Here is a 25,900-nt window from a genome sequence, read left to right as displayed (position 1 = left end):
GTATTTTGTCATGATATTCCAAACAAATTAATGTTAATAGTAATCAATGTTACTATATATACAAATGTTTTCCTCTTTTTGGCGGGGGAAGCGGGGGTATGGGGAGGGGGTAACTGGGGATTGAACCCAGAGGCACTTTACCACTGAGCTACATCCCCAGTGCTTTTTATTTTATTCATTTTTATTTTATTTTATTTTTAGATAGGGTCATGCTAAGTTGCTCAGGATCTCACTAAGCTGTAAAGGCTGGCCTCAAATTTGTGATCTTCCTGCCTCAGTCTCCCATGTTGCTGGGATTACAGGCAGCACAACAATACCCTAGCTTGCCTTTTTCTTTCTTTCTTTCTTTCTTTTTTAATGCCACAGAGTACCTAATAACATGACTAGAAAACAATTTATTTTGCCATTGATGGACATTTAGGTTAATTTTATATTCCACAAGCAACATTTTATATTATACTTTTTAAGTTTAGACTGTATTTTTCTGAGTGATGTAACAAAGGAATTTAATACTATGTTTTTTCACTAGGTAGCCAATTGTTCCAACACAATTTACTGGTTGCACCATCCTTTTTCTCCACAACAATTTGAGATGACACCATTTACACAGATCAAATTCCCTTACATACTGAGAGCTTCTGGATATGTAATTCTGGCCTACAAATCTTTTTGTCTTTTTTTTGGTGAGATGCATGAGATAGATAAAGGATAAAACATTGTTAATGATTAGTGATGGATAACTCATTCATTAAAGTTATTTACAACATTCAATGTACTTTATTCTAAGAATTTCCCCAAAGTTAATTAATTTAGACTCTAAAGTCTACTGTGTCAGATACTTAAGTTTCACAATAAAATGACCCCAAAGTGGCACACTTTAAACTCTGGACTTGAATGTGTAAGAAACTTCTAAAGTTTCATAATATAATGACCCTTCTTGAGGACTTAGTAACAACAAAACCTCTTGATAATCAAAAACAAAACCAAAAGTTAACTTGCATCTTCTCTACTTTAATCCATAATATTCTATTCCATCTGGAGTTTTATCAAGTATACAAAACATTCCAAGATCACAGAACAAAGTTATCTCAAAGGCATCCTACTGCTGGTGCATAACCAAGAGCCACAACCTTCTGTGGATAAAAAAAAAAAAAAAAAAAAAAAAAAAAAAAAAAAAAAAAAAAACCCTTTACACACTGCATGCACCAAAGACCAAAGCCCAGGGAAAATCAGAATGAACAAAGTGGTTACCAAGGAGGAATCCTGCCAGCTGACAGCTTGCCCTTCTGCCCTTCACACAAAAGTCTGTTTGCAACTGAGACTGGGTTCTTGATTCCTATAAAATAAAATGGGCAGAAAAAAAAATCAGAAATGTCACCAAGTTTCCTACTCAGTTTTATGTTGTTTCAATAAAAAATTTTTTAAAAACTTGGAAATCATTCTCTTTCAAGGTATTAAATATTGTAATGAAAACTTAGTTATCATAGATAATAAAATTCAAATTTATAAATAGATGAATATCTAGTAGATATAAGAAAAAACAAACATATGACAAATATTCTCATGTTATATCATAAATTACAGCAGCGAAGATTGAATACAAATATTTAAATAAGGTTTATTTAAATATTTAAATAAAGTTTCTTTTTAATAGATTTCACAACAGAAAAGAAAAAAATGAACTGAAAATGTGCATTTACCTACTATCAAAAGTACATAAATGCCCTAGACATTTATTGACCATAAAACCTTTAAGGAATAAATACTATTATAAACAGTTTCAATTTTACCATGGAGACAAATAAAACTAGAAAAAGTTAAGCCAAAATTTTAAAACCTAATCTATAAGAGAGAAAGAATAGAAAGGAAGATCTTCACATTGGGTAAAAATTGACAAGACTGTAACCTAAAACATGGTTTAGACAGTTTCTGGGAAGTAAAACTGTATGTAAAAGTGAGATAACAATGTTAATCATACAGTAATCTTAGAGGACATCTTAATATTACAAACACCGTCAGGATAACAATAATAATAGCAAATATGATGATGATGATGATGATGATGATAGAAGGCAATGAAATATGCACCAGTACCTAATATACATCAGGTTCAGTGCCAAACTCTTTTGTCAGGTTATTTATTTAACAGATCTCTGAATTCTACTACATAACTATACTTAGGAACCCTCCCTGATTAATGAGGAAACATTTGTACAAAGGGTTTAAGTTACTGCCCAAGGTCACAGAACTGAGATTTTTAACACAGGCAGCTAGTGCTAGAGACCATGCCCTTAACCAGTAATCTATGGATGCTTCTCAATATACTATTAGTAAAATAATAATAATAATAATCAGAAGCAGCAGGATATAAAGAAACTACAAAAACTTAAGACTATCAGATTGACTCAAAATAAAATGAATTGTAGAAATTTAGCTAAATACCAGAAGTTCTGCCATAAAAAAAAGATGCATGAAATATCAAAAAAGGAATAGCCCAGATAAGATCTCTATAGCAGTTCTTAAGGCATTAATATATTTCTAGCTAGATCTAATGATTCAAAATTGTAAAGACATTAATAATTAACATATAAATTCAAATCTATAAATTCACCATCAAAACTTCAAAAGGACTTCTATGATACATGACAAGCAGACTATTGATCAGGAAAACTCTGAAAGAAAAATGAAGAGTTATTCCTCCTACAAGATATAATTTTTTATTCAAAGTTACTCTAATTAAGAGTGTGGTTTGAGGGCTGGGGTTGTGGCTCAGTGGTAGAGCACTTGCCTAGGACGTGTGAGGCACTGGGTTGCACCCTTGGCAACACATAAAAATAAATAAATAAAAATAAAGGTATGTATCCATCTACAACTAAAAATATTTTATAAAAGAGTGTGGTTTGAGAAATAGACAAATATACCAATGGAATAGAATAAAATTAAAGTGTGGATTTGAGTATTTAATATATAATATAGAGAGTATTTCAAAACAAGTGGGAAAATAATAAATTATACAGGAGAGGTAAAAAGAACACAAAGTGAAAAGCACAGGAATCAGACTACTTTGTCACTCTACCAGCTATCAGTTTATTACTTCTCAACTGGAATTACACCCTCTGTTGCCTATCTGCAAAAGCGAATATGGGCCCTTTAAATATACTTCCCTTGCCAGCGGACACAGTGGTAATCATGGTCAGTAGAGGGCAGTGGAGATACATTGTAGTAGGAAAGGGTTGCTTGTTGGGAGGGCTTCTACTATTTTGTGTCCACTATTTGGCCCTCACAAGGTATTCTATAGTGCTACATACCCTGGATGCACAGCTTTCTCTAGCTCACCACATGTTTTGTCCAGCTTCTGAGTCCAGACACAGTAGCACACACAGCAGACAGTCCCAGAAAGAATGACTATATCCTAAACATTGTCCCTGATACCCACAGCCTGTCCTTAGTCCCAGAGGCATATATAACAAATGTTCAATGGGGATAGTTGCCTACTAAGCCAAAAGCCCAACCTTTATCCTGTATAAATGAGTTTAATTCCACAGCCTCTTAACTTCAGTGTGCCCAAGATTAGTCCTGCACACAATGAGTGTGGGCCAGCCCTAGCCTGGGTAATTCATCAACTTCTAGTGGGCTGCAACCACACCTTGAAGGTATTATTGAACAAGATCCAAACCCAATTCCAAGTTTATCCTTACTTGAGTATTCTCCCTTTACCCTAGGACACATTGAGTTCTCTTTCCATCCTTTTTTTTTTTTTTTTTTTTTTTTTTTTAACATTAAGGGGCATGGTCTCTAGCACTAGCAATTGAATGTAGGGGAGTTTTACCACTGACCTGGATCCCCAGTCCTTTTTATTTTTTACTTTTCTATTTGGGTTGCATATTACTATAACATTTTAATTTAAAAATGTGTTTCATTGTGGCATTTTTTTCCTTTTCCTTTATTATTTTATTTGCTCTTTTTAGATGTACATGATAGTAGAGTATATTTTGACATATTATACATACATGGAGTACAACTCATTCTAACTTGGATCCCATTCTTACAGTTGTACATGATGTGGAGTTTCACTGGTTGTGGGTTAATATATGAACATAGGAAAGTTATGTCATATTCATTCCACTATCTTTCCTATTCCCATCTCCTCTCCTTCCCTTCATTCCCCTTTGTCTAATTAAATGAACTTCTATTCTTCCCTCCCTAACCCATTATTTTGGGTTAGTATCCACATATCAGAGACAACATTCCACCTTTGGGTTTTTGGTATTGGCTTATTTCACTTGGCATGAACATGGCTAAATAAGATTCCATTGTGTATATATACCTCATTTGCTTTATCCATTCCTCTGTTGAACACCTAGGTTGCTTCCATAGCTTAGCTATTGTGAATTGAGCTGCTATAAACATTGATGTCCAGCCCTTTTTATTTTTTATTTTGAGACAGGGTCTTACTAAGTTGCTTAGGGTCTTGTTAAATTACTGGGGCTGGCCTCAAATTTTGAATCCTCCTGCCAAGCCTCCTGAGTTACTGGGATTATAAGTATGTGCCATCACACCTAACCCTATTTCCATCTTTATGTAGTGACTTTCCTATTTCTTCTTTTTTTTTTTTAAGTTGTAAATGGTCACAATATCTTTGTTTTACTTTTTTTTGTTTGTTTGTTTGTTTGAGGATCAAACCCAGTGCCTCATGCCTGCGAGTCAAGTACTCAACCACTGAGCTACAACTCCAACCCTTTCCTATCTATTCTTAATGACTCTTTATGTTAAATTTCTCTTGCTTAAATTACTGTATGGTTTTTTGTCTTGTACTTTGACTCATACAGACAATAATCTCAAACAAAATCTTTCTTGGTTCTCAGTTTCCTCACCTGTAAAATAAGGATAAAAGTAATAACTTCAAAAAGTTACTTTGAGAATTACATAATTAAATATGTGTAGACCCCTACATAATAATGCGTAGTATATTATAGTCACACAATAAGTGATATTTTTGTTATTATTACTGTTGTTCAATAAATCACATAGGGACAGTTTTTAATCACTTTAGGAAAAAAGTGAGGTATTTAAGAGGTGAATGAAAAATAAATTATACATACTAAGAAAATATAGGTGACTGTTGCTTAGAAATCATGAGAAAATTTAAGAAATACAAAATACAAAAGCCATAAGGGGTAAAGTAATAAATTTGACAAATAAAATTTTCAAATTCCAATATGACAAAAAATATGCTGAATAGACCTTTCACAAGGTGAGCCATACAAGACGTATTTACAGGGCTGAGGTTATGACTCAGTAGTAGGGTGCTTGCCTCGCATATGTGGAGCAATGTGTTCGATACTCAGCACCACATAAATAAATTTAAAAACTAAAATAAAGGTATTGGGTCCATCTATAACTAAAAATTTTTAAAAAGAGGTATAAACACTGAATTTACAGAGAAATATTAATAGCCTTTAAGCACAAGTAGTAAAATTCATAATGAATAAAATTAAAACTAATTGAAATATCTTTTCTTACATATTATAATAGTACAAAAGAGAATAAATAATCAGAACAAATGAATAACCAAATTGACCTGACATATATAAGGCACTGTGCTCAACAACTGCAGAATACTCATTCTTTTGAAGTTCACATGAAATATTTATCAAAACACACCATGAGCAGGGCCATAAAGCAAGTCTCAAAAACTTTCAAGGAATTGGAAGCATACATATTATTACCTTTGATCACAGTAGAATTAAACTAGAATCCAATAAATAAAGCTAACTAAATTGTCTTTAGGCAAGTAAATTTGATAAGTGATATGAAGTAGATATTCCTTGAAAAACATACATAAGAAAAAGTAAATACAGTCAATCTTATTAAATGCTGAAGATATTGATTCCCATGTTTAAAACTTCCTGCAAAGAAAATACCACTAATTTGGGATAGTTAACAAATTTTCTAAACAACTAGAAAGAAATCATTCCAATCATACACAAACCCTTTCAAAGAATAGAGAAAATGAAATCCCCAACTCATTTTATGAGGCCAGCCATAACAGCATACCAAAACAAACCATTACACATTCAAATACCTGATTTGACAAGGAAATTCTGAGGAAAGGATTGACCTTTCAATAAAGGACAATGAACAATTTGGAAGTCCTTGTGGAAAAAACAATAAATGTTGATCCCATCTCACATACACAAGTTAATTTGAACTTGATTAGAAAGCTAAACATGAAAGGTAAAAACAATAAAATTACTAAAAGAAACAAGACTATCATTATAACCACAGGTAGGGAATTTTTCTTAAAATGCCAAAAGAATCAACCACAAAAAAGATTAATAACCTAAACTTCATCATAATTTTAAGACCTATTCACCAAAAGACAGCATCAAGAGAGTGAAAAGGCTAGCCAAAGGCTGGAAGGAGATATCCATAATACACATATCTGACAAAGGATTTGTATCTAAATATTTAAATACTCTGACAAATCAATAAAAGTGATGATACCACACAAATATGCAAAAGATGTGGACACACATTTCAAAACAAGTTCACCTGGCCTATGTAAATGTTGTCAGTACCATGAGTCACCAGGAAAACTCAAACTAAAATAATAATATCAATGCATACATGTCAAAATGCCTGAATTTTAAAAATAACAACAATACAAAATTTGGCAAGGATATAAGTAATTGAAATGCTCATACATTGTAAGAGTATGAACTGTAATAACTTGAAAACTGGCACCATCTACTAAAACAAAGAATATATGTACCTAAATTTAACATTCTAACTCCAGGTATATATCCAAGAGAAATCAGCAAATATTTCTATCAAAACGTGGACATAAGAATATTCATCACAACTTTATTCAGAACACTGAAAAACTAGAAACGAGAAACTGTTCAAACACTGGCTGAAAGAAGAGTGGATAAAATAAGTTGTGGTATATTCATGCAATGAAATACTACTAAGCAATAGAAAAAAACTATAGTGACACAAAATGCAAATCAATCTCACAGGCATAATGTTAAGCAAAAAACAAAACCAGACGTACAGTCATTTCATTCTATTCACACCAATTTCAGGAACGGGCAAATTAGTCCATGGTGTCTAAAAGCAGAACAGGGGAGGGAAGCACAAGAAGTATGGGCTAAGAAGCATAAAGGGTCCTTCTGGGATTATAGAAATGTCCTACTTCTTAACATGAAAACATCTAATTCCTTGGTAAAGGCGTATATATTTATTCAGTTGTATGTGATATATATACATTTAAATATTCAAGAAGCCACACAGTTAAAATCTGTGTACCTCATAAATATTTAAAACATTAAATATATCTTTTATGTAAAGGTATGGAAAAAAGTCTCCAAGACATCCTACTGAAAGAAAAAAAAGTTTTGTAATAATATGTACATTTTTTTAATTCACAAAATAAAACTATGTCTCTATTATATAAATATATAGATAAATGCATTGGATCTTCACTGGTTAAACCCCAGGGCAGAAGAGGATAAAAAGAAAGGATTTGGAAGATAAAACGTAAACCTAATTTACATCATTTTTTATGATAAGAATATTTGTGTATTTCAAATGGAAAAATTAATAAGATTATTCTAAATCAAGTTTTAAATATCTGTAATCTCTAGAAGGGATAGAGGATGATGATCTCATTCTTTAACCAAAAACTTGGATACAGGATACTTTGCTGTTTTCTTTAAAATCATTCATAGCAAGATTTTATATTTTAAATTCAGTTAAAGAAGAAAAATGTTTGTTTTCAACATTATTTCAAGCAAGAATGGTAAAGCAGACTGGACTATCTTTAGAAGGTATGAAATGGTAATATGCAGAAGTTTTTCAAAGAATAGAGGTAGTATGTCATAATGCCCACATACCACTCAGTGCTCCAACTGCTCCAAAATTTAAGGATTTTCCATCCATTATGCTGGCATCACACTCAATTTCCCCTAAGAGATTTAGGTTAGATCCCATTCCTGCATTTGTAAAAGGAGAATCCTAAAAGACAAAAATTAAAATTAAAATGCCGTTAGTCTTAAAATAGAATTAAGGCCAATCCTTGATAAACTCCTAAAAACTAGAAAGTGAGAAAACACTTCCCCACTTATTGTATGATGCTGGTTCTACCCTGATACCAAAACAAGAAAAATGTATAATGAGAAAACTATAGATTAATATATCTTGTAAATATTGACACAAAAATCTCAAACTAAACCCAACACAATATCAAAAAGGTATTATCTTATAAAAAAGAAGAATACCAGGAAAGGAAGATTGGTTGAATAGCTGAAAATCAATATAATACCTCATATTAACAAAATAAAGGATAAAAAGCATAACCCTATAAAAAAAAAGTACCTGACAAAACCCAAAACACTCAATGTACTAGAAATACAAAGTAGCTTCCTTAACATGATAAAGGGAACCTAAGTCCAGAGCTAACATTATGATTAATAGTGAAAGACCAACTACTTCCCCTAAAATCAGGAACAAGACAGGATGCTCAATCTCACGACTTCCATTCAACAATATACTGAACAATCTAGTAAGACAATTAGGCAAGAAAATGAAATAAAGAGCAACTAGGTTGAAAAGGAGGAAGTAAAATTATCTCCATTTGAAGATAACACATTTTTTATATATAAAAAGTCCTAAGGACTCCATAAAAATACTATTAGAACTAATAAGTTCAACAAGATTATAGGATCTAAAATCAATTTATACAAAACTCAAATTGACTTTTATATGGTAGCAATGAACAGTCCAAAAATAAAATTAAGAATCAATTTACAACATAAAACACTATAAAATAGTTGAGAATAAATTAACAAAAGTAGTATAATTTTATGCAGCATAAAAATTATAAAACATGACTATAAAACATGTCAACAAAATTTAATACCTAAATAGAAGTACATCCAACGTACATGGAGCAGAGGATTTATTATTGCTACAATGACAATACTCTTTAAATTGATTTAATTCAACACAATTGCTTATCAAATCCTAGGTGCCATTTTTGCAGAAATTGACAAGCTAATCTTAAAATTCATATAGAAATACAAGGAACCAAGAATTGCTAAAACTATCTTGAAAAGGACAGATCTGTTTCACACTTCTAGGTTTATAACTTATAGTAATCAGTGATAGGTAGACATTTAGACCAATGCAATTGAATTGAGAATCCAGAAATAAGCCCTTCATTTATGGCTAATTCAATAAGAATGAAAAAACAACTCAATAAAAAAAGGAATAGTCATTTAAATAAAGGGTGCTGGTACAACTAGTTATCTATATATAAGAAAATGAAGTTGGACCTCTAACTCTGACCATACACAAAAATTAACCTAAAGTGGATAAAAAGTCAAAAATTAAGAGCTAAAACTCTAAAATTCTTAGAGGAAAACTTAAGGACAAGTGTTCATGACCTTGAATTAGGCAATAGTTTCTTGGATATGTAATCAAAAACACAAGCAACCAAAGAAAAAACTAGATAAACGGAATTTCATCAAAATTAAAATCGTTTGTGTTTCAAAGGAAGTTATAAAAATTGACAAAATGGGAAAAAATTTACAAGTCATATATCCAATAAGTGACTTGTATTCAGAATGTATAACAAATCCTTGTCACACTAAAATAAAGAAAACAATATTAAAATGTACAAAGGATATCAATTAACATTTCTCCAAAGATGATGTATAAATAACCAGTAAGCACATAAAAAGATGTTCAATGTCATTTGTCTTCATAAAAAGGCAAATAAAACCACAATTAAATACTACTTCATACCCAAAACAACAACTATAATGAGACAGATAATAACACATGGAGGCAAGGATGTAGAGAAATGACAATCCTCATATACTGCTGAGGGGAATGTAAAATGATCCAGTCAATTTGGAAAACATCTTGCAGCTCCTCACAAAGTTAAACACAGAGTTACTATTTGATCCAGCAATTGCATGTATACCCAAGAGAAATGAAAACATTTCTATCCAAAACAAATACATGGATATTTAAAGCAATTAAATATTATAATAAACGAAACCTGAAAACAACTCAAAAAATGTTCATTAATTGATAAATGAAGAAACAAAACATGATGTATCTATACAATGGAGTATTAATTAACACTAAAACATAATGATGCATGATACAACATGGAAGAACCTTACAAAGATTATGCCAAATGATAGAAGCCAGACAAAACAACCCATGTATTATTCCATTTAAATGAAATGTTTAGAATAGACAAATTTATAATGTAGATTAGTGGTGACCAGGGACTGGAGAGAAGGAGGAATGGAGAATAACTGCTAATGGGTACAATATTTCATTTGGACATGGTGAAAATAAATCAAACTAGATAGTGGATGTTGGTTATAAAACTTTGAAAATTTACATTAAACAATTGAACTATATACTAAAAGAGGGCAAATTTCTAATTTTTTAAAATATTATAAAGAAGAAAAGAATAAGGCAATATGTTGAACAGAACAAAAAGGCCTGGAATTAGAGGTCAGCAACTTATATGAAGTCTAACGAAAAACACTACTTTTTTGTTCCAATACTGTGAATAGTTCTAAAAAATATATACCAAGTCATGTCGCTCAAGACCATGTCATACTTGATCTTCAACCAGAGAAGAGTGGGAAAAAGCTAATGTAAAATATTACAATAAAAATAAATGTCTTAGAGACATTCATTCTAAGATTCAATCATTAGAAAAGAAAGATAGGAAAGTTTGAACACTCCTTAGGGCACTGAACAGACATAGAGTCTGTTCCAAAATAACAAGTAATATATTTAATATGCAAAACACTATCTCACATTCCAAAAACTTGGAAGTAATCCAGAAAACTGGGTCAATTCTAAGGTGAGACCAACATGATCTACAAAACAAGGAAATTTTGGATTAACTTAAAAGATTACCAAATACTACCAAATATTCACAATCATCTACAAACATCCCGTTTCCTGGATTTCTGTCAGATCCAAGAAAAAGTGACCATGACATTAAGACCATTTCCAATATAACTTAAGCAAAGGGGTCAGAGATTTGAAAGCAGTAATCAAAATGAGATTACAGAATAGAAAATAACAAATAGAAAATGAGTATACAGACAATAAATACTGTGAGCATTCAAAAGGAAATAGCCCACTATGAAACGAAGAAGGTAACAACAAGCTTCATGAGGCCTTTAAAATGAAAGCCTCCAGCAAGAATCCCATTATGTTGGGTTAGCTAGAATCTGCCCTTGTCCCTTATGTTTCCTCTTAGTAATTTTCCATCCACTGACCCCAACTCTGCTCTTTGGCTATCAATTCCCACATGCCCATGCTGAATTCAAAGTTAATCTCTGTCCCTCAGTGTAAAATTCTACAGCAGTGGACCTATATCCATTGTAATAAAGTTCCTCCTTAAATAAAGTCTACCTTATCATCTTAATCATCATAATTATAATCTTTTTAACAGACATTAGGGAAATGCAAATTAAAACCATCAGATATCACTCTATAAGCACTAAAATGGCTAAAGTTAAAGAAACGGACCATATTGAGTATTAGCAAGAATATGGAGCAATTTTGACTGTTATACATTGCTAATGGGAATACAAATGCAGTTTAGCCATTTTTGTTAAAGTTAAACATGCATTTACTATAGGCTCAGCAACTCCACTCCTAAGTATTTATCCAAGAGAAATGAAAGCATATTAACACCTGTATTTAAATATTCATTTCAGCTTTATTCATATACAAAAACTGGAACAACCCAAATTCCATTAACCAATAAATGCATAAAAAATGGGATATTTTAAAACAATGGAATACTACTGAGCAAAAAAATGGAACAATTTCTAATATGCCTCAAAATATGGAGGAATCTCAAAAGCATTGTCCTAAGTAAAAAAAGCCAGACATAAAAGACGGCAAATTATATGATTCTATTTGTAACAAAATCTAGAAAAAAGCCGACTGACAGTGATAAAAAAGCATACCGTGGTTGCCGAATGGTTGCTAAGGAAAGAATCACTGTAGACAAGTACAACAAAATTTCTGTGTTGATGAAAATATTAAATATTATGACTGTATTGGTGATTATATGATTATATACATTTGTTAAAACTTATCAAATTGTATACCTAAAATTGGTAAATTGCTATAAATTATACCTTCAAGCCAGGCATGGTGGAACACACCTATAATCTCAGCAAACTCAGGAGGCCAAAGCAGGAGGATTCCAAGATTAAGGCCAGCCTGGGCAACTTAGTGAGATCAACTCAAAGTAAAATAAAAAGGTGTGGGGATGTAGGGCATGGCCTAGCATTGAGGAGACCCTGGTTCAATCCTCAGTACGGCAAGGAGAAAAAAAATTAAACTTCAATGAAGCTGATAAAAAAGTACCATACCAATACTTGACATAAATGAATCACCCTATATAGTAACTTTCCCCTTATAAATAATAGACATAAACTTTTTTAAATTTGTTGATTTTTCTCATGTGACATTAGAATTAGTATATAGCCAGCGATCCTTTTAAAATCTGTCAGACATTATTACACTGCTATTCAAACTCTATGTTGATGTTCTATCAGACTTAGAATAAAACCTGATGTCCAAATTTCTAAGGTTTACAGCGTTCCACAATCTGATTTCTCTCTCCCTCTCCCAACTTACTCCCCACCTATTCTTCTCCCATACTACACAGGAATCACACTGTTCATGGTGCATGTCCTGATATTATAATTTTTGTTTTTCTAATCCTCCTCATAGGATATGAGGTCCATAAACTCACGAATATGTTTTTTTAGGTATTGCATGTCAATGTCCAAAGCAATGCTTGGCACCTGGTAGATATTCAAGAAATATTTGCAGAATAATTGAATAAAAGTTAATCACAATTAGGTATAAATAGAATTATTTATTATTGTGAACTAAAACCCAAAAGCAAATGATACTTACTAATTCTTAAAGTATACTCCTACAGAGAAATGCCAGGAAAATACAAAGGAATGTTAACAATTTAATCTTCTCCTGATCAAAACAAGAGACATGAAATAAATTCATGCCATAGCGTTTTAAGTTTCTAAAAGATGGCATTTTAAAAGCAAAATATATTTTAAGCTTACTCATAACTGTTAAAGGAGACATGCTTTTAAAAAATAAGATCCCTTTGATTGACTAATCTACCAAGGAGAAGAAGGAAAGACCAAGAGGCAAGTCAGCAATCACTCTCCCACCATGACATGGAAACACTTTCCTATTAATAAAACTTGGGAACACCATGCCAAGGCAAAGATCTGTAAAGCATTACTCTTTTACTATAAATCCACAACCTGTATTACCCATTTAATGTCCTTTGCTGAAAGCATAAAACAAAATAAGAACTTTTTGCAAAGCTACAGAGTATACTGTACCTCTGGGGATCTATTATGTAACCTCTATTAACAGCTCTTACAGATGCAAACAATTTAGTTTTCAAATGTTGTACAAAAACTAGACTGGCACATTATAAAGTCATTTTTATATAAAATGATTTGTTTGTCCAATTTCCAATTTTCCATTAAAGAGAAGCTAGACATTAACAGGAAATTACTAATATGTTCCTGTTCATACCCTGTCACTCAAGTGTAACTTCAACAAACACATCATTAGATGAATAAAATATAGAAAAATGTATGATAACATGGCTTCTTTCTCAAAACTAAGTATGTTATCAAAATTATTTTAATTATGACCTCCACTGAAAATCAGCATCAGAAATGATGAGAAAGGGGAAATATAGTCTTTGAAACAAACTTTATTGAATTATTTTTATATAAGAGAAACAGGCTAGGGAAGTAGTTCAGTGGTAAAATATTTGCGTAAGCACATGCATTGGCCTGAGAGGAAAAAAAAAAAAAGAAGAAGAATACTATATTAGGTTCAAGAATTATATGGTTTAAAGTTTCCCAAATTAAATTCCTTGTAGCAGTACAAATTAGGATTCATTCACTCAACAAATATTTATTGAGCACCTATGTGCAGGCAAATCTTTTCTATAATGGGCTGCCTACATTAAGTAACTCAGGCTTTGTGATTCACACAAATAAAGCTTCAGTCACTCAACTTTGTGACTATGGGAAAAAAGCAGCCAGAGATAATACACCAATGATTGGGTATGGCTGTGTTCGACTAAAACTCTAATTTGGACACTGAAATTTAATATTGGTCTTCTTTTTTATTTTGTTTCAGTTATTTTAAAAAATAAAAACCATTAGTAGTTTATGAGCCATTCAAAAATAGGCAGAAGTTCTGTTTAGGTTTCTGATCACACTTTGCCAAACCTTGATCTAAATCATGAGGATACAACAGTTAACAAAACAGCAAGGAAAAAAAAAAATCCTTGCCTAGATGGAGCCTCAATTCTAGCTAAGGCAGACAGATAATAAAGAATTCAATACAGAGGCTAGGGATACAGCTCACGGGTCCCTAGGTTTGATCCCAGCACACAAAAAAGAAGACGACGACGAAGAAGAAGAAAGGAATAAAATTAAATACAGATGTCCAGTGGTACCCAAGGATAACTGGTTTTAGTACATCCCCCCACATCTAAATCCATGCGCACTTAAGTTCCTTCTATGAAATGGTCCGTCATTTGCATATAATCTATGCACATCCTCCCATATATTTCAAATCATCTCTAGATGACCTACAATACCAAATACAATGTAATTTCTATGTAATAGTTGTTACACTCTATTATTTAGGGAATGAAAAGAGAAAAAAATCTACACATGTTCAGTACAGATACAATTTTTTGGTGTATCTTTAATTTGCAATTGGTTGAATCTGAGGATGCAGAACTCATGGATATGAAGACTGACTGTGCCTTAGATGCCATATTAGATAGCAGAAAATATGATGATGAAACATAAAACCAGACAGTCAAAGTCAGAGGGCTAAAAAGAGAAGAAAAAGACTGTGTTTTATAATTTTTCTTTTGTTTTGATATAATTTCAGATTAAATAAATAAATAAAGTGTAATATCCAGAAAGTCTAGTATCCAGAATATATAAAGAGTTCCTATAACTTTCAACATCCAAAATTTTTTTTAAACCCCAATTTAAAAAATAGGCAACAGATTAGAGATGAACATACATTTACTCAAAGAAGATATACAAATGGCCAACAAGCCTATGAAAATATTCAACATCATTATCATTGGGGAAATGAAAATCAAAACCACAATGAGATACCACTTTATACCCACAAGGATGGCCTAAGGACAAAACAGAAATTAATAATAAGGTTGGCAAGCATATACAGAAATTATAATCCTTGCACATTATTGCTGGGAATGTAAAATGGTTCATTTAGTTGATGTGGAAAATAATTTGGTGCTTCCACAATGCTAAGCATAAAATTACCAGCAATTCTACCTATAGGTATATCCCCAAAAGAATTGAAAACAAGTGTTTAAATACTTGCACAAGATCACTCACTAGCAATATTGTTCACAATAGCCAAATGTGGAAATAACCCAAATGTTCATCAATGGATGAATGGATAAACATATACACATAAATAATGCTGAATACTCCTCAAAAAAAAAAAGTGCTAATGCATGTTAAAATGTGCTTCACCCTCAAAAACACTATGCTAAGTTAAAAAGGGGGGGGTCATACAAAATGTATGATTGCATTTATATAAAATATCCAGAATGGGTAAATTCATCAAGACAAAAAGCAGAATGGGATTGCCAGGAGGTAGAAAAGAGGGCAACAGAGAGGAACTGCTTAATAGTTATGAGAATTCCTTTAAGGAAATGAGAATATTTGGAATGAGAGAGATGGTGGTTACATAACACTGAAATGTTTAAATCACTGAATTATTTATTTTAAAATAGTTATTTTTGTGCTTTGTGATCTTTACCTCAATTTAACAAAGCAGAAACAAAAGAATATATGCTGTATGATTTCATTTATGTGAAATTCTAGAACAGGCAATATTAACATATAGGAATAGAGGTAAGAACACTGTTCTCACCTGGGGTGACTGGAAGAGGGAACAAAGGATCTTTTACAGAGCAGAAATGTTCTGTTTCCTGATCTGGGATGCTGCTGACACAGGGCTATGTTCACTCTGAAAAACTCATGGGTCTGTCCCCTTACAAAAAAGGCATTATATTTTTCTGTATATATGCTATGCTCAAAAACTTTCCAAAATATAATGTAAAATTTTTAACATGCAAATTTCTTAAAGACTATTACTGCTGTGGGTCCAAAGAATTTTTATATTAGTTCTTATGACTGCAGGTATTTATAATTAACCCAAAATTTAAAAAAATAATAATGAAAATTCCCATTCTCATATCCCTAAATATTGTGATTTTGGTAATATGAGTTGAAGCTAAAGGATATTCTTTTTTTTTTTTTTTTTTTGCCAATAAGTTACCACAAATGATTATGATTCTGCTGGCCCAGGCTCCTCCTCTTGGTGGAGTTTCTTGAGAAACTCCAAATTTAAATGAACTCCACAAGATGTTTAATTTCACTTTCTCCACAAACCACATCTTGAGAAGGCTTGTAAAGGTATCTATTAGCATCAGGACAGTGATAGGGATAAAAAGCTACAAATGAGCTATGAGAAAATATAAAAGCTAAGTGCTCTGAAACCAGGATTCACCTTTCAGCGGAAAAAAAATTAGAAGGGTTGGAAAAACATAAGTAAAATGGAAGTCACTGATAAATGGACATAGGAAGCTTTGAGGCAATCATCAGAGATGCCTTATCAGACTTTTTTTGTTTTAGATTTGGGGTTGTTAGGGGGGTTTTTTGTTTGTTTGTTTTTTGGGGGGTGTTTCTGGTTTTTGGTTTCTTGGTACTGGGGATTGAACCCAGGGACACTTTACCACTGACCTATATCTGTTTTTATTTTTTATTTTTAGACAGGGTGTCACTAAGTTGCTCAGGGTCTGGTTAAGTTGTTGAGACTAGCCTCGAACTTGCAATCCTCCTGTCTCAGCTTCTTGAATTATTGGGATTACAGGTGCACACCACCATTATATAAATATTATATGCAACTCAATGATTTTTATTAGTATGTTTTCCATTAAGAAATAATAGACAAGTGAAGATGTAACTCAGTGGTAGAGCATTTGCCTAATATGCGCAAGGACCTGGGTTCAATCCCCAGCATCACCAAAAAGAAGAAGAAGGAGGAGGAGGAGGAGAAGGAGGAGAAGGAGGAAGAATAATAATGGAATCAAGATAAAATAAATGATGTTAGAAGTTAACTATCATTAAGGAGGTTAGCAAAAGTTTGGAGATCAATGCAATAAAGTTGGACTTATGGTATGTTCTTCACCATAAACACTGAAAACAGTAGTTTACTCCTGGGACTAGAAGTAAACAAAGGAACAATTAAGGAAATTAAAGGTCCAAACTTAACTTGGGTCAGAAGGTATTTTGATCTGCTTTAGTATTTGTTCAACTACTCCAATAAGAAATTTTTTGAAAAGTTCTTTTAGTTTCACCTGAAATTCTATATAATATTATAATTCTATATAATAAAATAATAAAGTAACACTAATACCCAATTCCTACTTTAAAAAAAATTACATCAAAACTTATTACAGTTTTACGTTCTGGTAGAAATCCCTATTAATAACTGGGAATGTGGCTCAGTGGTAGAGTACTTGCCTAGTAAGCACAAGCCCTAGGTTGGCTACCTCAGCACCGAACCAGGGAAAAAAATAGAAGTCTCTGTTACAACAATTTGCAACCTCCAGAGCATTAAACTAATGTCAGTTAAGCCATCAACTCATTTTTCTTGGCCCTCACAAGATTGCAAAAGTTGGCATCTCTGTCCAAAACTTATTTTCAGTCAGACCTAAACTGAAATACAGTGTTAAGTTATACTCAAAAACTCCTACACTCAAGGGCCAGCTGTCACTCAGCCCTAGCAAACTGCAGCCCTAAAAGAATGCATGTTCCATGTAGCCAGATCTTTTTTTTTTTCTTTAATCAGAAATCCATATTTTTATGTCTCTTGAATACAAAAGGATGACAATAAATTCCAACTTTTAAAAACTAGTATATGGACCAATTCACGCACATCTGTGAATTGTCTCTTTGCAACCTCTGGCCTACATCTTTTTGTAAAGGTTAAGGAGGTCTCAAGCTTCTGCAATGCAAAATCTGAGCTTTTTGCTCAGGTAAATTCTAAATTCTCCATGCAATGCAGATTTTGGACAAAACAGTTCTTTCACACAAATTCCACTTGTAACAACAGATCATGGTTTCATTATCATGCTTACTTGAATATTTCAAACATTGAATATATATAACTACCTAAAAAGTAGAAAAGAGGGAAGTGAGTCATTTCATCTGTGTTGCAATCTAAATACCATGTTAATTAAGCTTTACTAAGAAGAACCAGGTTAGTGGTCAGAAATGCCACATATCTTCTGACTACAACAAACAGAATCTATAATACTTTCTCTGCCTCTTCAAAATGAGTCAAATGGGCTTTCTACCCAAAATCTACTACCCAAAATCTACAGGAAAAGACTGAAAAAATATAATGGTATTTTTTTCTCAAATGCCATTAATGTAAGACAACTTTCATCTACAACTTGTGACTGTCTTCATCAAGATAACCAATAAAACATGGTGTTCTTTGAAACTAGTAGCAAATAAATAAACACAAGAATACATACATAAAGGAAGAGCATGGTAGCATGCAAAAAAATGGCAAAGAAATAATAAGGTAAAATAATTATTTAAAAATATATATCTATAAATTAGAGAACCAGCCACCAGAAAGGCAAAAGTTGGCTCTTATGTTCTCCCTGTGTACTTTAGAGACTTCAAAACCAAGGTAGTAGGCAGAAAAGATAAATAAGTAATATATTTTGAATAAACTATGGCATTCAGATGAACAATATTTGAAGAAAAATTCTCAGGTAAACCCAGAAACACTAACAAGGTAACTGCTGTGGTCAGGATGTGGTTTGAGTGTTCCCCAAGGGTCTATTATGATTGAAGGCTTAGTTTGCAGGGTGATACTACAGGAAGGTAGGTAATGAAACCTTTGGAGGTAGGGCCTGGGAGGAGAGCCTTAGGTCATTGGTGGTATTACCTCAGAAGAGAGTTCCCACAAGACTTCTCTGGGAGGGTCACTTTAAAAATTGGGGTTAGGCTACTCCCAGCTCTCCCTCCTTCCTGGTTTGAGATATGATCACTTGATCCAAAAGGCATTCCTACTACTGCCACCTACTATTCACCAGGAACTGAGCCAATGAAGGTGCCATGCCATTGAACCTTGAAGACTGTGAACTTAATAAACTTTTGATAAAGTTATCTGCCTCAAGTATTTTGCTATAATGACATAAAACTAATACAGTAACCAACTCAGACATCTATTCAAGCACCCATCCATGAACACCACAATTAATGAAACTGCCCCTCTATCTTCTCTCCCAGATTTCCATTCATCATTTCTCTACACTTCTTTTAAGATACAGGAGAAGGACTTGAAAGATATAAATCTACCAGTTACAGTGCCATTTGTTCTGTTCTGAATAAACTTTCAATGAAATTATGGCAAATGTTTTTTATTAGTAAATTTTATTTAACTGTGTTAATCTTATTTCTACGGAATAAATAATTAAAGAATATGGACAATAACTGAGATCACAACATGAAAGCCAAAGAGGATTAGAAATTTCTCCTAAATTTTGGTACTATAAAGCAGAATTTTCAGAACTGGAACTAATTCATTAGAGGTAATAGTATCTGTTGTTAACATAGTAAAAAGCTAGATAGATCATCCAATTGAATATCCAGTTTGCAAGTAACTGTTAACTGTATCTTAAAATATCTCCAGGAAGTTATATCCATGATATGAGCAAGTTATATCCAAAAATACAGAAAATATGTACTTCCCATACAGGAGAGGGTGATTTACCATTATTAATATTCTTAAGTCCATATTTACATATGGAAACCAGTAGCTATTTGCACATTTATTTTTAGGTCACTGAAAATAAAAATCAAAAAAATCTACATTCATCCATGTGTTGAAAAAAAAAAGTTTCTTCAGTAGTACTGCCTGTTCTTACAGTTATTCTTGAAAACTCAGCCATATGCAAACATTTTCACCCAAATACTGAACAATTATAAACATTAAAACACACTTTACTGAAACACATACTATTAATTACATTTGGGTTTTATTCAATTATTACATTTATAAAGAGTAGAAAGTTCAAAAATCAATGTACTTTAATAAGTTTCAGCAGAGTTAGTCAGAAAATATTTTTATTGGGCCCAAATGAAGTATCTTTCATTCATTAATACACAACCACAGGGCATACTTAGAAATCAGAGGTTCAATTATCTAAAAAGGGTTTCTAAGGAAATAAAATACTTTCCATTTTCATTCTATAACTGCTCCTTAACGACACAAAGTATTCTTTCTTTTTTGGCATTCCCTCTTTTCTCTCTTCCTCAGGACATATTTACAGATGCACTGGCTGCTTTACAGGCATGCTAAAAGTTCTTGCTGTGGTTGATCAAAGTTGGAATGCCTGAGGAAATTACTCAACTTAGCAGCCTGGAATTATATCTAGCCAAATAGTTACAGTGTTCTACTTTTAACATGTGTTAAAGTAATATTTTAGTTATCCTGAATGTAAGTGGAAAGAACATTTGTTTGTATCACAGTCTATGAACACTTGAGTCAAATATAGTATGTTGAACCAAGTTTTAGTATCTGTGACAGTTCATTTTTTAACTGCTCAAATTATACAAAAGACAATATACTTTATTTCTTAAAAGTATATTTTTAATATGATCTCACACGCAATATATGTACTAAGAAAGCCCTTCCATGTTTTTCTTAGATCTTCTGGAAATGTCAGAAGAAAAAAATAAATAAACAAATGTTGATATCTGCTCATTAGAGCATTTGTTGATCTAGCAAAGCATGAAATATTTTGTCAAAAAATGGAACCATTAATCTTATTTTTTATTTTTTGCAAAAAGCACTGCACATTTATACTCACTTATTAATCTACCTAATTTTACAAATGAATGTAACATAATTAAGCAGAAAAATGACATCACAGCAGTTTGTTTTTCACTTTTTTAATTGAAAGTCATAGAATCATAGAAGTGCGGTACAGAGTTGCTTGTCAAACATAACACAAACCTCTAAAATAAAATATTGGCTTCAAGAGACTTGCACATCTGAAATAGTTTTAAAATTTGTTTTAGTTGGATTCCTTCTGATGTCCAGGAAGAAGTTAGCACACACAGTACCTGAAATTGTCCTTTCCACATGAGCTACAATAGAAAAGACAAATGTAGCTGTTTCTTCAATATTGCCAAATTTGGCAGCCACTTATACTTCCCTTAAACCTAAATAATTACACCTTTTAACCATGCTGACAATAATATGGAAATATCACTCAAAAAGAACCTAACAGATCATGGAATTACAATAATTTAAACTATCCTTCTATCATATGACAGGGTCAGAATTGGAGGGGGGTGGCTATTATCAACTTTCAAATCCTCTACTAAATATGCTCCTTCTTATTAAAAAGACTTCCAATCCACTAAAAAATGTTGTTAACATCTGCATATATTCCAGGAGAGGAAAACAAATGTGTTTCCCACTCTGAATTTTCTGGGAAGCTTAATGTGTTACAGTGTTGATGCCCTGTGCTAAGATATATGCAGCATGTCATGAACTGTCAAGAAATGTGTACACAATGCCAGATTCTGGACACTTAGTGGGAGTGATCAGTCAGTAAAAACCTCCCTGGCAAAAGTTGTTCAGTTGGTACAGTTTCTGCTTGAGATGATAAAAAGGTTCTGAACATACACAGCAGTGATGGTTGTGTAACATTATAAATGCATTTAATGCTACTGAAATGTACACTTAAAAATGGTTGAAACTATAAAATTTTTGTTGCATATATTTTACCAAACTAAAAACAATAAATAATGAATAAAAAAATTATCTGGCAATGTGAATAGGCAAAACTTTTTGTGAACTGGGATGTCTAAAACTAAATTTTAAGATTCCTCCCTCCCCAACCCTCAGTACTGAGGATTGAACCCAGGGGTACTTTACCATTGAGCGATATCTCCAGTTTACTTTTATTTTTATTTTGAGACATGATCTTGCTAAAATGCACAGGCTGGCCTTAAACTTTTAATCCTCTTGCCTCAGCCTCCTGAGTGGTTGGGATTAAAGGTGTGCACCACCCTGCCTGGCTAGCTGTTTTCTAAAGTGATCTACAATTCATCATTACTCTAACACTTAGGTAAAGTCTGCTATACACATAAAAGAGAGAGACAGTTGTACACGCACAAACAATGAAAAAAAATTAAGTAATGTTTTGCTCTATTTTAAAGCAAGATTTAGAATATGATTTTGATGGGATTCTTAAAAATTATATAGCTTAAGATTCTTCTTCATTTTCTTCCAGATTCTGAATAAAGGCCTGGGTTTGAGAGAAGCACAAAAATTTAAAATCAAAAGGAGGCCTTTCACATTAAGTATCTTAGTATCAGCCTTTGGTTTTGCTGCACTCAATCTTAGCCTAGCTCCTTTCACTATCAAAAACAAAAAACAAAAACAACAATAAAATCATTGTTAGACTATAAAATCGATGCCTCAAATGATATAGATCCAAATACACACAACACACACACACACACATAATGACTCCAAAATCACAACACTATAAATTCTAAAAACACTAAATCTAATTAAATCCCTTTTATGTAACATTCCTATGAATTGAGGATTATTAAATATTTTCTACTCTGAAGACCAAAGTTCTGAGTATTACAACAAAGTCAAAAAACTACTAACTCCATCATACTATCATATATATTTATATATATATAAAATATATATATATAATATGTTTATATACATATATAAAATAACAACTCCCAAAGAAAAATAAAGGCTCACATATAAAGCTACATAGTCTGCAGGAATTGCTAAGTCTAATCTTAGACCAACTCTCCTACCAAATTTAGTCAAGATGAATATATTTGATGAGGTCAACACTGCTCATCAAGAAATGGCTGGAAAAGGCTAAAACAAGTCTTCATGTTCCCATCAGAACAAAATAAACATGACAAACTCTGCACTTAACATATTTTCACTTGGTCAAAAATTAATACAGGCTTTTTGTGCAGTGTAAAATTAATCTAAAAATGTAATGATTAAGTTTCCTTTTTATTCTTAAAAAAAAAAAAAAAATTGGGGGTGGAGATCACTGCTTTTCCACTAAACCAGGTACTCAGTGCTAGAAAGCACATTTTATCTCTAGGGTCTTAGAAAAAGAACAGATGTACTAATGTGTAAACACAATCAGTAAGTTACAAGTTGCCCCTCAGTACTAAAGGCAAGAATCAGCATCAGTACTCAAAAAAAAAAAAAGTGTTTTAAAAGAGCGTAACTTACTTTTACTGTCCCAGGTTAACTGGGCTCTGTCTGGTGCTTCTTTGTCTGCACATGGCCACCCACAGCCTGTCTTCTAATTAAATCAATGCTCTAGCAGCAGAACAAGCAAACAAGTTGCCTCCCATCTGCGTACAGCTCTTCAGGACACATTTCCCTTGGTCAGAAGGTGGAAATTCTTGGGAGAGGTGATTTTCTCTGCCTCTTCACAAGAAGAACATGGATACTTGGCTGGATGCAACTCCATGAAGTGTAACTGTGTGTGTACACCTCAAAAAATAAAACAAAAAAATGCAGAGAAACATAAAGACTCCATAAACAGCTGGAATACACAGAAATACTGAACCACCACTGGAAATACTGCTAAACAGACAGGCAAAATAGAGTCTTTGAAATAATCGACAATACCAAGTTTAAAAAAAAAAATAAAAAGGAGAAAGAGTATCTAAGTCAAAACTCAAATTTTATGCAATGAAAACATTTTAACTACTACAAAGAAAAAAAAGTAATCTCCTACTTCACATACATAAAAGCAGGACTGCCCCCAACCCATTACAAAGAATAAAAGATATTATCAACGGAAGAGAAAACTGAAACTTCCAAAGGTGGCAGGCCTAAAATTAGACTCACCAGCCACATTTTAGTTAATGAGCACTTACATATATGTGAACTAAATGCATCAAGCTGTCTTTCCAAAGGATTCAGCTCTGTGGGGGAGGGGAGGGGAAGAAGGAGCAAAGGCGGGCTGAAATACTCAGCTACCCTCTGCTTATGAAAAGATGATTTCTGCAGACAAAAACTGTACAGGAGAATAAAAGTAGTCATTTATTTAAATAATTTCTGACTTCCCAAATAAATACAAACAAGCTTAAAGTCGATACCCCCCTTTTTTTGCAATAAAAACCAGACAACTAGAGTGAGGCAGGGTACAGGGTGTGTGTGGTAAGGCATCTGATCCCAGTGAAACCACAGGCAAACTTCCTATAAGTTTGGAGAGGGAAACAAGAAATATATTAGCTCTGCTCAATGTCTCCTTCCAACTTAGATACGCCCATATGCCAATGGCACACCACACCATCTTCATGATCTCTAACCATTTCAAAGACTGGCAAACTTTAGGTATTCTTTTTTTCATCTTCTGACATACAAACAATTGCACCCAGAAGTAAAAAGCCCAGGGAAGGAAGTATGCCAGTTTCTAAAACTGAACAGAGGCCTAGGGTGGGGTACACCTATGAAGGCTACTCAACAGTGATCAACATTCTAAGCTTGCATTAAAGAAATAAAAATATATTACAATATTATATATAATAATGTAAGTATATAATAATGCAAATATCTACTTTCTTACATCCCAAAATATCAGCCACCTAAATAAGTAACTTCTCAAAAGACTTTCCAACAGTTTATAAGTAATCACTATATTGGATTAGATAAAGATTTAAAAAATGATAGACTATTAATTTAGCAAAATGATATAAAAACTTATGCCCAATATAATCTGCTCTATAAACACTAAAAATTTGGATAGTAATCAGTTTCAACCATTAATTACCATCTCCCCTGACCGTAGGGAGCCTTCAAAGTTGAATGCAATTGATCAAAAAACTGTAGGGTTCAGTTAGAATACATAAGTTCAATAATTTTTTTTTCCTTCACAGCACTAGGGATCAAACGCAGGACCTTGTGCATGCCAAGTTTGTACTGTATCCTTCAGCTACATCCTCAACCTAACAGATCATTTTTAAAGAGGAGACTATGTAATTTGTCATATGAAAGTTAAAAGCTATCACTGTTCTTAACATACAGAATTCTACCTACTATAATAACCCAGTTTCAAAATGAATTGTCCAAAATTTCCCAAAAGTTACATGATCTTCAAAATCTCTGCCTGATTCCTCAGTTTTCTCACATAAGACTCAATTCCCAAAGGTTTGCAATTCATATTTCACCTATTATTCTTTATTATAACTTTTTGAACCAGATCTCAGTACTTTTTTAGAAAAATATCAATGTGCAAAGGAAATTTCAGTGTTATGTATAGTTCATTTTCAGTCAGAATTAATAAAACATTCTACTTTAGGAACAATCCTAAGAAAAGGTAACAACATGACTCACCCAGATCTATGTCCAATTTTCTCACAGAAGAAATTCACATCAGAAACTACACTATGTGAAGTATGCAAAATTACCATCTAGAATTATAAATTCACTGACACTGACTTAACTAAAACTCTTTCAAGAAAAAGCAGCCAAGAAAGCAACTGTCTTCCAAATGTATAGTCCCAGATATGAAGACCAAATTGTTTCACAAAATTAATCTTTACTCCTGTGTTTTAAATCAGAGTTGTACTACCCAATAAATAAAATTCACCTTCTCATCAGTTATAGGGATGATCTATAA

The 25,900-nt window shown here is 32.6% G+C and overlaps 1 protein-coding gene and 1 non-coding gene across 6 annotated transcripts in view; one reads left to right on the top strand and one right to left on the bottom strand.

Moving 5' to 3' along the window:
* The window catches only part of Tasp1 (taspase 1), a 286,082-nt gene that overhangs the window by 239,339 nt on the left and 20,843 nt on the right, over positions 1-25,900 (bottom strand). For 4 of the 5 annotated variants that reach the window (XM_076848949.2, XM_076848953.1, XM_076848952.2 and 1 more), the window contains exons 5-6: positions 7,899-8,019; positions 1,252-1,336 (exon numbers count right to left, since the gene is read on the bottom strand). In XM_076848949.2, the coding sequence (XP_076705064.1) occupies positions 1,252-1,336; positions 7,899-8,019 (206 nt within the window). Of the gene's footprint in view, positions 1-1,251; positions 1,337-7,898; positions 8,020-23,499; positions 23,767-25,900 lie in introns of all 5 variants that reach the window. The other variant, XM_076848954.2, reaches the window with a different exon arrangement.
* On the top strand, positions 17,139-17,207 carry Trnai-aau (transfer RNA isoleucine (anticodon AAU)). Its single transcript has one exon. It is a non-coding gene; the product is annotated as a tRNA-Ile (tRNA).

This window comes from Callospermophilus lateralis, chromosome 3 (genome assembly GCF_048772815.1).
Source record: "Callospermophilus lateralis isolate mCalLat2 chromosome 3, mCalLat2.hap1, whole genome shotgun sequence".
Taxonomy (NCBI): domain Eukaryota; kingdom Metazoa; phylum Chordata; class Mammalia; order Rodentia; family Sciuridae; genus Callospermophilus; species Callospermophilus lateralis.
Note: the sequence above shows the minus strand (reverse complement) of the source record. Positions and strands in the feature narration are given on the sequence as shown.